This window comes from Limulus polyphemus, unplaced genomic scaffold (assembly GCF_000517525.1).
Source record: "Limulus polyphemus unplaced genomic scaffold, Limulus_polyphemus-2.1.2 Scaffold2063, whole genome shotgun sequence".
In the NCBI taxonomy this organism is placed as follows: Eukaryota; Metazoa; Arthropoda; class Merostomata; order Xiphosura; family Limulidae; genus Limulus; species Limulus polyphemus.
Window position 1 is genome coordinate 90,671 of NW_013667673.1, and position 13,182 is coordinate 103,852.

General features: G+C 31.4%; 1 protein-coding gene across 3 annotated transcripts in view; it reads left to right on the forward strand.

The window, feature by feature from the left end:
- The window catches only part of LOC106465825 (ectopic P granules protein 5 homolog), an 89,179-nt gene that overhangs the window by 57,982 nt on the left and 18,015 nt on the right, over positions 1-13,182 (forward strand). For all 3 annotated transcript variants that reach the window (XM_022393774.1, XM_022393776.1, XM_022393775.1), the window contains 7 exons: positions 410-552; positions 2,252-2,429; positions 2,892-3,089; positions 6,970-7,101; positions 8,477-8,558; positions 9,135-9,286; positions 12,626-12,806. In XM_022393774.1, coding sequence (XP_022249482.1) covers positions 410-552; positions 2,252-2,429; positions 2,892-3,089; positions 6,970-7,101; positions 8,477-8,558; positions 9,135-9,286; positions 12,626-12,806 — 1,066 coding nt within the window. The remainder of the gene's footprint in view (positions 1-409; positions 553-2,251; positions 2,430-2,891; positions 3,090-6,969; positions 7,102-8,476; positions 8,559-9,134; positions 9,287-12,625; positions 12,807-13,182) is intronic.

Consider the following 13,182-nt stretch of genomic DNA (forward strand, 5'->3'; position numbering starts at 1 on the left):
AAAATTAAGTCTTGTAAAATAGGCTTCTAAATTTAACTTTCTTTTTTCTTGAGATTATCAACACTCAGTAACAATCTGGAAGTAGTTACTAGTTCTTATATATATATATATATATATATATTGTATATTTATTACCAACTGGTACAGTGTAATCTGGTGGCAACTTTTAACATAGATAAGTAAAACTAATTAAGAAAAAAAAAGGTATACTCTTAAAGAAAATATTAATTAATGAAACATCTTTTTTCAGTTACTACATGATTTAACCTATACTACATTTAAGCATAAAAAGAAGAAATGTGTGTTAGATTGTAGTTTTCAGTTTAGAACAACTTACAAACATTTCTCTTTATTATTGATTTGCTTACCATAGAGTTCAGCAAGCCTAAACTACTACTTTTTTGCTTAGTTTTGTGAAGCAAAACTCCTTGGAAGGTTTCAATATGAAATGGAGATCAATCGCAGTGAGGAGTTTGATCTCTTAACCAAAATGTTACAGCCTCCACCCAAGAATGTCTGCACTGTGGCAGTGCATGCAGAAAACTGTATCACGTATGTCATAAATATTTTACTACTCAGCTTTGTGTATGTGGTTTTGATAATAATTGATATGTTTCACACTGCATTCCTTTTTTTTAATAATATATATATTTTCTATAGTGTATTTTATGTCCTTTGGGTCTTTAATATAGAGTAATTTGTGGATAACAACCTGCTGATCAGTGTGGTGAAAGTTATGTTTTCATGTAGATTGAAGCCCAGTCTTCCCTATATTGTTCCAAAATTTCAATATCACTGGAATATGATCATTCATTCTAGAATTTTTTTTTCATGTATGCATTTTTGATTTTGTTCTTTCATGCTTTTTCACCATCTCTTCATATGCTTAGAGGCCTAGTCATCTTCATCTCCTTTGCCCTTGCCCAGGTTTCTAATGAGGGGTGTATTTCCTTTAAACTGGTCTGTTGCAGACTGGACTTACACTTATTTCTCGATTAAATTGATAACTTTGTCAGTGAGATAAAAAGTTCATTATGTCTTATATTGTCTTACTATGGACTTGGCTGAATCAGCCAAGTTCATGACCCGAAATAGATCTTTATAGTTTCCATACTATATCTTCTAATCTGTTTTGTATATCTTCACACAATTTTGCAAGCTTTCAGTAATCATTAAGAGTCATTTGTAGACAAAATAATCTGAATTTTTAATGAAGTATTTATGCTAATAATTTCTCCATGAACATATGGAGTCAAAGTGTTGACTGCTTTGAGTGCAAATTGATTATCATGTTAAGATTAAAAACACTTCATTTAAAAAAATCTCAAATTTCATTTGCATAATCTTTAAAACCTCCTCAATAAATATCAAACGTTTTATTTTTCAGTAAAACTTTATATTTTATCTGCTATTTTCTCTACCCTAACTATACATGGTTGGTTAATTTGATTGACCTTGTAACCACACAAAACAAATTCAAAATAAATCTAAATTAATCTATTTTTCTTTCTAGAATGACTTCAGATTGTGGCATGAAACTACATTTGTTTATCCTAAATAGCTTTAAACTTGTAATAGTATACATCTGTTTCTACTTAAATTTTACTGTTTTATTCCCTTTTGAACTGTGTCTAACTAATATTCCTGCCATGCAAGTTTTATATCACCTGTTGAATGTGTACTTTGTGTTACTCTTTCAAATTATATAACACACAGGTTACTCACAAGCATACCTCATGAAAATTTTTATTGTTGTTATTATTTATTTTACCTTATCTAACTTAAAAAGTTTATAATTTTTACATTTTAGTTACTTTTATCTACTATCTACACAGGCATACCTGGAAAATTTAATTATTTTTAAGATTCTGTGAATTCATCTTTTATATTTCGTGCAGTTATTTGTACATTTGTATTATTAAACAGTTATGAATATTTTGTTTTAGGAAGGACAATAATGTACCACTTATACTGTAAATCTTTTTTCTCTGGGCTTACAATCTTAAAATCTGGTGTTTGATTTAAGGTGGAGAGTGCAAGTTGTCACTGTATAGCCTTGCTCTAAACAAAAAAAACCATCACCTACTATGCTAAGTCATACACAAAGAAAAATTCAAACAACCCTCTAAAGCAAAAATTAGGCTGTACATATTGTGTATCCTAAAAATATGTATTTAGTAAATATTATTTTGGCCCTTAATTATTGTTCAGTTGCTTTCTTGTGTACCAGCTGTTATTTTCTATTTGAAAGAATGTTACTGAGAAAATGGCAAGAAGTTAAAAATGGCCAAGACCACAACAGACAAGAGATGCTTCGGAAGATAGGAGTTTCTCTTTTTTATCACCAAATGTCCTTGATTGACAATGTGACTTGCCAATACCCTCCAACGAAGCAGTTTTTCACTTCATGTCTGGATGTCTTAGGACAGGTTAGCAGTGTTTCTTTAATATCCTAACTGAGAATAAGCAAATAAGAAGTCTTTCTTTTCCTGCAGTTTTTGTGTGTGAGTTGAAGATGTTGGCCAGATGTGACAGTTTTATGTAGCATCACTTTAATGTTCTGTACAATACTTTTATATTTAATTTCTCACTACTATGTGGACCTAGTCTTTTGATAGACATAAAACTTTTTTGAAACTCTTCTTTGATTTATCTCTTATGTTACATTGACAAATCTTGGTTCAAAACTGAAGCTGTTTTGATAAGAAAAAAGATAAATTGTTTCTATAGTCACTGAGACTTAGTTTTTGGAGATAGTCCTAACTGTTGATTAGGCCGAAGTTTACTGTATGTTAAAAATTTTTGTTGTGTGTGTTTTTTCTTGCTTAATTCTTGCTGTTTTTTTATATGTGTATATGCATTATATTATTTGTTTGTTTTTTTTTATCCAGGGATTTATTGTGAATGATGGAAAGCAGTGTTTACACTTACTGAAAGCCATCCTTACAGAACCAACATTGGTAGGCTTAGTTGCAACATTCTTCAGCCCACGGTTGGCATCTTCAGATACATATATTCACATGTATGATCTTTTAGCTAACAGCCTTACAACAAAAAGTGTTAACACATGTTTTGTGTTATTGAGTAAGGTAAGGAAATCAATAAAAAGTGTGGGTTGATTCATACCATAAAGTTAAATAGTTATATTTAATATAATTTTCTGCATAACTTATGAACTTAGAAGAAAATTTTCTTTACTTGTCTGTAACTTTTTAAAACAGGTACTTTGTGTATGGATCAGACCATTACATTAAGAATGAAAGGAAATAAAACTAGATTCACAGCACTTTTTTACATTAAAAAACAAACAAAAATCATTCTGAAGTAGCCGAGCACTGGTCTAAGTGAAATTGTTTTGAGTTATTGTTTATATTAGAATACATGACATTGTGCTATAATGTGTGATTTTAATTTAACGTACTCCATCTATAATCATAATCAACACATTTTACACATGAATCTAAAGCTTTAAAGCAAAATATTTGTTTATGTATGTCCATTAAATAAATATTTTTATACAGTATTTTCTCTGGATGACAGAAATCTGTTGTATTCTTCAGTTATTTTATTAAGCTGAATGTGCCTTGCTACTAAAGAACTTGTAAATCTATTATTTTGCTCTGTTCTCTGTTGAAATTATTTTATTTACTTTTAGAAATCTCCCACATCACATAACCATTCTTTTGACCTACTGATCACTTTGCATTTAAAATAGATCATTCTCAGTTCTTCATCTTCTGTATTTGAATTTGATATTGTAAGATATTTATAATTTTGCTTCAAAAAGGAATACCTTCTTATTTTTAAGTTCACAATTGATGGTAGTAATTTGCACATCCAGTCACCTTGCCATTCTTGTGACCTGTGACTACAAAGATTAAAAGTTCTGGCCATCTTGTTGCAACCCAGTTGAAGTATGATAACTTGGAAATGTAGATAGTACAAAATTGACCCCTTCCAAGAGGGTTACTTTATAGGAATTTCTGATATAAAGTTCTCCTATTTTGTGATTGGGAAAGCATTCGAGGCATGTAGCATTTGAAAGAAAAGGGTATCTGTAGCATCAAATTATTTTAGTGCAAAAAGAAAGGACATGCTTTTCTACTCCATGGCTGGTTACCAGTCACACACTGGAGTAACCATAGAACTTGCAACTAAAATAGGAAACTCCTTTGGAACTGTAAATTAACTAATTCACACAGATTTATGTTTAAAAACAGCAACATGAATAATGCTTTTGGAGTCAACTCTGATTATAAGTAAAATGCCTATTAACAAAAATAAATCATATTCGTTAATAGTGATTATAATTGAAATACTGTAAACTTTAAATAAATAAATAAAAAAAAATTAAATATTAGCTGAATTCACTAGTTTCTCCAGAAGTGTATAGCTAAATGAAATACTAACAGTCAAAAGATGTACGTGTAGTATCTGACACTGGATAGATGACATCACATTGGACAAAGCATATGTCTGCTTTCGAATGTGACAGAGTCCGTACATTTTATTTTAATTTTTCTGGTGATGTAACGTTTCAAAAATTTTACTGAGCATGATGTGAAAGTTTTTCCAAGCAACTCATGTGAGTTGCAAATTACAGGTATAATGGTACATTAAACATCCAGAGGAGTTAAACAAATTCCAAGATGAACTTGGTGTACTCTCAGGTTAACACCACAATATTATGAGGAAATATCTTTGTACAGGTTGGATGCCAATAAGGTGTGACTATCACACTTCCAAGTCAGGCCTGGCATGGCCAGGTGGTTAGGGTGCTCGACTCACAATGTGAGGGTCACGGGGTCAAATCCCCATCCTACCAAACATGCTCGCCCTTTCAGCCATGGGGGCATTATAATGTGATGGTCAATCCCACTATCTGTTGGTAAAAGAGTAGCCCAAGAGTTGGCTCTGGGTGGTGATGACTAGCTGCCTTCCCCCTTCCCTCTAGTCTTACACTGCTAAATTAGGGATGGCTAGTGCAGATAGCCCTCGTGTAGCTTTGCACAAAATTCAAAACAAACAAACATGCTTCCAAGTCAGTATGCCAGCTCCTCTTGAAGAACAAATTGGAATTTGCACGCACACACACAAGATGCATTTCTTATTGATAGACTTTGGAAAGTAAAGAGGAATGGAACAACAGTGATTTCTAATCACTACACCATAATTCATGCTGTGGATGTTGTACTTTAACCAAGGCTGTCACATAGAACACCATCTTTGGTGGTAAAAAGAGTTGTAACATTTACAAATTCTCATATTGCTCTTATAGATCTTGAACATCATTCTGTGTTTTCAGGCTTTACATACACTAGTGCAAACTCCCTTGTTTGTTTTCTCGAAAAACAATCCTTATTGTTTAATATATATAGATCATCCATTTACAAACGTGTAGTTTTAGTCATGGCAGTTCTGCCCTTTGGGCTTCCTCATTCAATATCTTTAATAATTCTACTGGCTTTTCCCATCTGTTGTTGTTCATCTTGGGAGAAACAATTAAAACTGCCATTGTCATGATTAGTAGCTTATACAATCATTTCTGTCTAGTTACTAATTTTTACTATTAGTTTTTATATATGTGTATCTAATTACTAATTATCAGTTAGTTTTCCTCCACCCCTCATAGCATTTCAGCTGGTATTCAGGAGAGTCCTGATAAGGGCTATGTGGTGGCAGGAGAACTAGTAATTAGACTTGGGTGAGACTACTAACCATGACATTCAGTCATGGCTAATTTACCTACTACTTAGTTTTCTCCAATTCCTCTATTACAGATTAGTTTTAATAATGTATGTAATGGTCTTTTAACAGTTTTAATATACCAGTGCAGTGACTTTGTTGAGTGTTGTTAATCAAAAGAAAGTTCTTGTTTTTATCATCCCAGAGTTAACAAACTTTCTGTATATTTTATAGGTTTTAGAAGTATGTTTCAAACACTGAGAAATATGAGCTTGTTTTTAATATCCATATTCAACATACTCTCAATTGCTCAATTTAATGTTAGAATGTCATTTATTTCTTTTGTTCTTTTTTTTACTGTAGTTTGATACACTAGAAAGTTTTGTTTAGGATGATTTTGATAGAGAACTGTCTTTTGTAGATAAACATGACACATTGGGATTCACGGATGTGTATCAAAATGAAAGATTAGACAAAAATTTACATTATTATTATTATTATTAAGACATCCATCTTTAAAATATTCCAAGAATTGAAATTAAGTATTTTTGTATTTTGCTGTATGGTTACTTGTGTCCTGTGACAGAACTAATCCATGCTGTTCTTTTAAGCTTAGTCACCTGTGGCTCAGTAGTTAGCTTAAAGACTTGCAATGCAAAAATTTTTGGTTTGATCCCTACCACAGACACAGTACCAACTATTGTGTTGGACTTTTCTAAAACAAACATTCATTAATTATTTTAAGCCTAGATTTGCTATTGTATGAGAAAAACAGACATATATGTAATAGCTGATAAAGAAACATACAAACAGATGGTGGGAAATGCAGAACAGTATGTTGTAATTCCATAGTAGCAAATATACTTTAAATTAATGAACCTGAAAATGTTTTTATAACAAGAAAAGAACATATTCAGTAATATCTTAGTAGCAAACATTTTGAATACATTAGTGATGGAAGGAACATCTACCAGTATCATTTTGGAAGTTTCAGAAACGTTTTTGATAGATTAATGGTGGTGGAGCACAGATTAACAAACAAATACTTAACTAACTATGTCCTTATAATATGGATTTTGGAGTTTTTAATTTTTTCTTAAGGGCATAAGCCTACTGAAATGATTGAACAAATTAAGAACTCCCTCCCCATCTTGTATCTTTTTGTTTTTAAGTCTTGCTGTACTGTTCACGTTCATCAATAAAAGAGCTTATATGAGTATAATATGATTTGTATATAATTCAACTTGCATAATAATGTTTTAATTTTTGCATTTATTTGTTAAGTTTGACCTTCCTGCCTGGTTGTCATGCTGTAAGAGAAAGTTATCAGAACGTTCAGGCCTCATTACAATCATCGGAAAAGCCTTGGCTGTCATTGGTAGCTGTCCTGATGAACAGATGTTGCTACTCTTTGATGTGAGTTTGAAATATATATAAAGTTCCTGATCCAATTAAGTTTTTCTGTGTGTATTCAGAGAAAGTGTAATAAAGTAGAGGCTAACTGACGTAAAGTGTTTCAACTTAACTAGAGCGAAAGTATGATTAATTAATCCTAAATTTGCAAGTTTTCAACCAGAAAATGGTCTTTGAATTAACCCCAGGCCTCGAGTATACAATAGACAAATACTTCTTTTACAATAATATTGAACTTTTGCATCCATAAATGGAAATACAGTTGTAATTTACACTGTTCAATGTTTTGACAGTGTGTTTAAATTGAAAACAAAGTTTATTTTTAACAAAGTCATTTAATACAGGATTTTATTAAATACCAGTCAATTTTTGCACAAATTACATCATTAGTTTTCCTTTTTTTTTCATCTTCATATTTTACTACCAAAAGAACAGAAAAAAGAGTATTTCTCATGGTGTATCAACATATAATAATTGTATAGGGCAATAAAAAAGGGATTATTTCAATGAAATGGTTTTAACAGTTCATTTTGTCAAACATACACCTCTGTATCGATCATTGTGTCACATGGCATACTATGATTCCAAGAGACACAAATCTGCATTAAATGTACTGACAATCTATAAAGCTTACAAAATAAACTGACTCCAAATAACAACAAGAATTATAGATGGTTTTGATTGGTTCTTTGAAAACATGAAACTATGTGAATTGCTCATTTTAGGAGCATGTATACACTAATCATAAAATCATAAAATGTAAGTTAAAAATGAAACTTTTCATGTAGAAAAATAATGTATAATTCTGATGAATAGCTTAATATAATGTAGCAGTATATACAGTGATTAAAAAATACAAGTTTTTCTTTGTTTAGCTTCTTTAGTGTTAACTGAAGTAATTATGGCATAGTGAACAGTATGAAAACAACTAAGATTTCAGGAAAAATATATATATTTATAACGTATGATAGTAGAAACATTTTAAAAACATAAATTGACAAAATGAACTATAAAAATAATCCCCCCCCACCAAAGGCTTATGGTCATTTTCATACTGAGCACATTTTCTTGTGTGTATGTTGAATTGATTTATGATCCTGTGTTTCAGAATTTTACATTTGCAGAAAACAAATGCAGCATCTTTTTAAGTTAATTATGGCTTTACAGTGAACAGTGTTTTATCTGATTTAAGTGTGCTGTAAAATAGAATGTTGCACATAAATGTTATGGTTTAAATACCAGGAGCTGTTGAAGCATAAGAAACCAACAGGCCTAACAGTTTTGAGAAAAATCAAGTAAAATAAACATTTGTCATTTATGTGGTTTTTATTCACAAATGTTAGGCCTGTTGAATAACTTTTTTTTCCAATCTTTATAGCTGTATAGACACCACCTGAGGCTTCTGACAATGTACCAATTTCCTGATCATTATGGAGATGTGATCCAACTTCTTCTGAAAGGTCAGTGTAGTTTCATCCCTACAATTCAGTGCTAATTAAAAACACTACACCTAAAGTTGAATTATTATGACAAATCTCTTATCTCATTCAGTGCTCAGATGATATTTTGAAGTATACAGTGATTAATGCAAATTTTTATCATGATTTGTGGAGAATGTTTAGTAAAATATGTATATTTGGAAACCATATTTGTCATGGTTCATTTAATGTACTTATCTAATTAAACTGAAAATTTTTGTATATTTTTTTCAAGAAGTAATGTAAGAAATATTTATATAATTTTGGATTATAGTAGCAAATATAGTTTAAAATTGAAATTTCATTCTTATCATTATCAGGCATTACACAAGGTGTTTTTTAATTATGATTAATGAGAGTTATTGGAGGAGAAACAAATACTTGTCAGCCTTTAAAACTATTTTTTTTTTTTTTTGGCTGTAACTTGCTGTTGTGATTCATCTTCTGATTATTATATTTCTTCTTTCTCATATTACCATAAAATGTACTTAATGTCTTCTGTTTTATTTTAATGTAAAGTAATAACATTTCAAATATATGTGTATTTTTATTCTATAGGAATGGATACCCACACCTTAAGTTTAGATGTTTGGTATGATTTTCTGCTGTCATTAGGTGTGACGATTAAGCCAGGAGAAAGAAATACTACTGTTTTGGGTCTGGCTATAAAAGAGTATGCTTATAACCAGAAGCTATTTCCAAAAAGTCAAGTAATAATTTTTTTTTCCTATGTGTATATTTAGATATATTTCATCAAGCTTAAAACTAGCATTTAGGCCTGGAATAGCCAGGTGGTTAGGGCACTCAACTCGTAATCTGTGGGTCACGGGTTTGAATCTCCCTCACACCAAACATGCTCGCCATTTCAGCGGTGGGGGCATTATAAGGTGATGGTCAATCCCACTATTGGTTGGTAAAAGAGTAGCCCAAGAGTGGGCAGTGGGTGGTGATCACTTGCTGCCTTCCCTCTAGTCTTACACTGCTAAATCAGGGACGGTTAGCACAGATAGCCCTCGTGTAGCTAGGCGCAAAATCCATAACAAACTAACAAACTGGCATTTATTTCTTTTTTTTTGCATTTGACAGTGATTTGAGGTTTTGTATGAACACAGCACAATAGTAAGCTTTGTGACTACTTTACAAATTTTGTGTCACTGTTTATTATTCTGAGACCATGTAGCATTATACTGGTGGGTTATATTTAATAAATACGCTGGAGGTTTTCAGTGTAAAACATAAGGTTTATTAACAGTGGCCATCTTGTACATAACTCTACACCAACAACTTTCTGTGTTACATACTCTAAAACTCTTATGCCTTTACTTATATCTGATAGGTAGCCCAACTCACCATTATTACTTGACATCACTCCTACAACTAAAGATATTTTTAAACAAGAATTCAGTGGTGGCATACATAATGTAGCTAGATGTGTAATATCTGTAGCCTTTCTAGGTTAGAATACTATCTAGACAATATCTGTAATCTTGCTAGATAGAATACCATCTAGATGTGTAATAGTTGAGTCTTACAAGGTAGAATACTATCTAGATGTATAATATTTGAGTCTTACAAGGTAGAATACTATCTAGATGTATAATATTTGAGTCTTGCTAGGTAGAATACTATCTAGATGTGTAATATTTGAGTCTTGCTAGGTAGAATACTATCTAGGTGTGTAATATTTGAGTCTTGCTAGGTAGAATACTATCTAGATGTGTAATATTTGAGTCTTGCTAGGTAGAATACTATCTAGGTGTGTAATATTTGAGCCTTGCTAGATAGAATACTATCTAGATGTGTAATATGCGAGTCTTGTTAGAAAGAATGCTATCTAGGTGTGTAATATTTGAGTCTTGTTAGGTAGAATAATATCTAGGTGTGTAATATTTGAGTCTTGCTAGGTAGAATACCATCTAGATGTGTAATATCCATAGTCTTGCTAGGTAGAATACTATCTAGATGTGTAATATTTGAGTCTTGCTAGGTAGAATGCTATCTAGATGTGTAATATTTGAGTCTTGCTAGGTAGAATACTATCTAGATGTGTAATATCCATAGTCTTTCTAGATAGAATATTGTTTAGATGTGCTCTATCTGTAGTCTTGCTCAATAGAATATTATTTTTATTCTTCGTGAATGACTTCCTAAGAAAAGACTTATCTTTTGCAGAATGTAATTTTTATTTTATTTTACATTTTAAAACTTCTTTCTGTATTAAGTTATTTTCCTAGTTAATTTTTTTTTAACGAAAGGTAGGATGCATCATTTAATTTATAATCTGCCCAATGTAAATTCAGTTAATTGTAAGTACTTTTGTTACCCTAACCTAGAAATAGAAGTACATAGTATTTTACAAATCATTGCTTAATCATTATTAACAGTGTCATTTGGTAGAAAGATGATAATAGACTACAAAGCTACATTTTAGAGGCAGGAAGAAATTTGAAAAATAAACTGTTATGAGTAAGTAATGAATGTAGAACATGTGACAGATTAATTTATTAAAATTTAAAGGATAGGCATTATCAAATCACCCAAGAAGACTTGAGTAAGTGGAGAAATTGAAAAAAAAGAAAGAAGTTATAAACTCATCCATTAAAATAGCTTTGCATATCCCAGTTTGAACGAATATTGTTTACTTAACATGTTTCTGCTCTGTTTAGGCACACGTGATCCCTGCAGAAGTCCGAATAATGAGATGTAAAAAAATAAAAAGTTTTATCATACGAAAAATTAAAATCACTTAATACATCAAGAACATTGCCCTTAACTTAATTCTGCATTAAAATTTCTTAAAAGATATGCTCTTTATGTTTGTAATATGCCCAATAGATAAATTTTATTTAACTAAAAATATTGATTTCATTGGGAAAATAATTCTTTGGCTATTTTACATTCTTATTTAATGCTAATGTCTTTTTTGTACAATATATTACTGTCACAATTACATACAAATAAACTACAACTGATAAAACATTTGTTTCCTTTTACATAGCAAGAAACTATGGAAAGCTAAGTTTTCTGAGCCAGTTATGCAATTTTTATATGTGAAAGTACATGTATAATCTCATAAAGTCACAAAACATATGTATAAAAGATAGATATTATCAATCACTGAAAAAATGTCTTGATTGAAACTTCTTATTTTCTGTTATTTTGATACTCATTAATTTGTATATTCTTATCCTAAATTTTTTGTTTTCCAAAAATTAGTTAACTTTGAGAAAATCAAATATTTTGAACAATGTTACCTAGATTTTTACCTCTACCACCAAAGGTGGACAGAAGTTATGTTTTCACCGTTATATTTGTCAGCAAGATTTCTCAAAAACAGCTGAATGGATTTCGACGAAAGTTGGTATATCTTTGGATTATGACCTAACTTAGAAGTGATTAGTTTTTGAGGGTCATGGTCAGAGGTCACACAAAAAAACTATCTGTTAACATGGGCACTGATTTTTCACACTATTGTTTTTATTTCATTACTCGGCCAAAAACGATTGTATTTTGATGAAACTTGGTTGACACATGAAGAAAATTATTCCTCACTGCCCTACCAAAAATGGTCCATGTCTGTTGATAATGATGGACATACAGACACATTTTTGTATTTTTTCTGGGCCGAATATTATCAGTGCTATGTGGCGGAGGTATGTGTTCTACTGAGTGCCTCTCTAGTTAGGTCGTTCTATAGACCCAACTGAAGCACAAAGAAATATGAAAATTATATAGTAAAATGCAAATGTCATCAGAAAATCCCAACTTACTGGTACCTCCAAGTGAAGGCTATAATGGAATAGCTGTGAAACGTAGTTCATTAGATTTTTATGAAACATTTTAGAGATTGTATTCTATAACAGTCACCATACGTAGTGTAAAACCATTCTCCTCTGCCTTTTGTTTCAGTAATGAATTTGGCACCAACTTAATCTTATTATATCTGAGCATGTTGCATTTGTAGTTTCTTAATTCATGCTTATGTTGTTTTGCTGAAATGATGGATAATATTTATTGCATTTTTTACCTAATGCCTTTCTGTATCATAGCTTCAAGACACTCTACTTGAACTAGGAAAGTATTTTTGGGAGAAACGTCAACAACTGAAGAAACAAGGACTCTATAGCAAGTATCAAAAATACATAGTTCCTTTGTCTACATTTCTGGGAGTGATATGTGAAGCTCGAGTTGTGGCTGAAGCTACTCGTAGCAATCAGAACACTGTTGAAAGTAAGTTCACTTTGAGGTCTATTATTTAGTTATTTCCAATATTCCATAGTGCTTGGGAGATGTTTGCACACAGCAGAATATGAATTTTATTTGTACTTTGTATTTGTAACTATATGCCTGAGGAGATGCTTATGAACCTGGTGCCTCAGGAGAAGTTTATGAACTTGGTGCCTTAGGAGAAGTTTATGAACTTGGTGCCTTAGGAGAAGTTTATGAACCTGGTGCCTCAGGAGAAGTTTATGAACCTGGTGCCTCTGGAGAAGCTTATGAACCTGGTGCCTGGGGAGAAGTTTATGAACCTGGTGCCTCTGGAGAAGTTTATGAACTTGGTGCCTTAGGAGAAGTTTATAAACTTGGTGCCTTAGGAGAAGTTTAT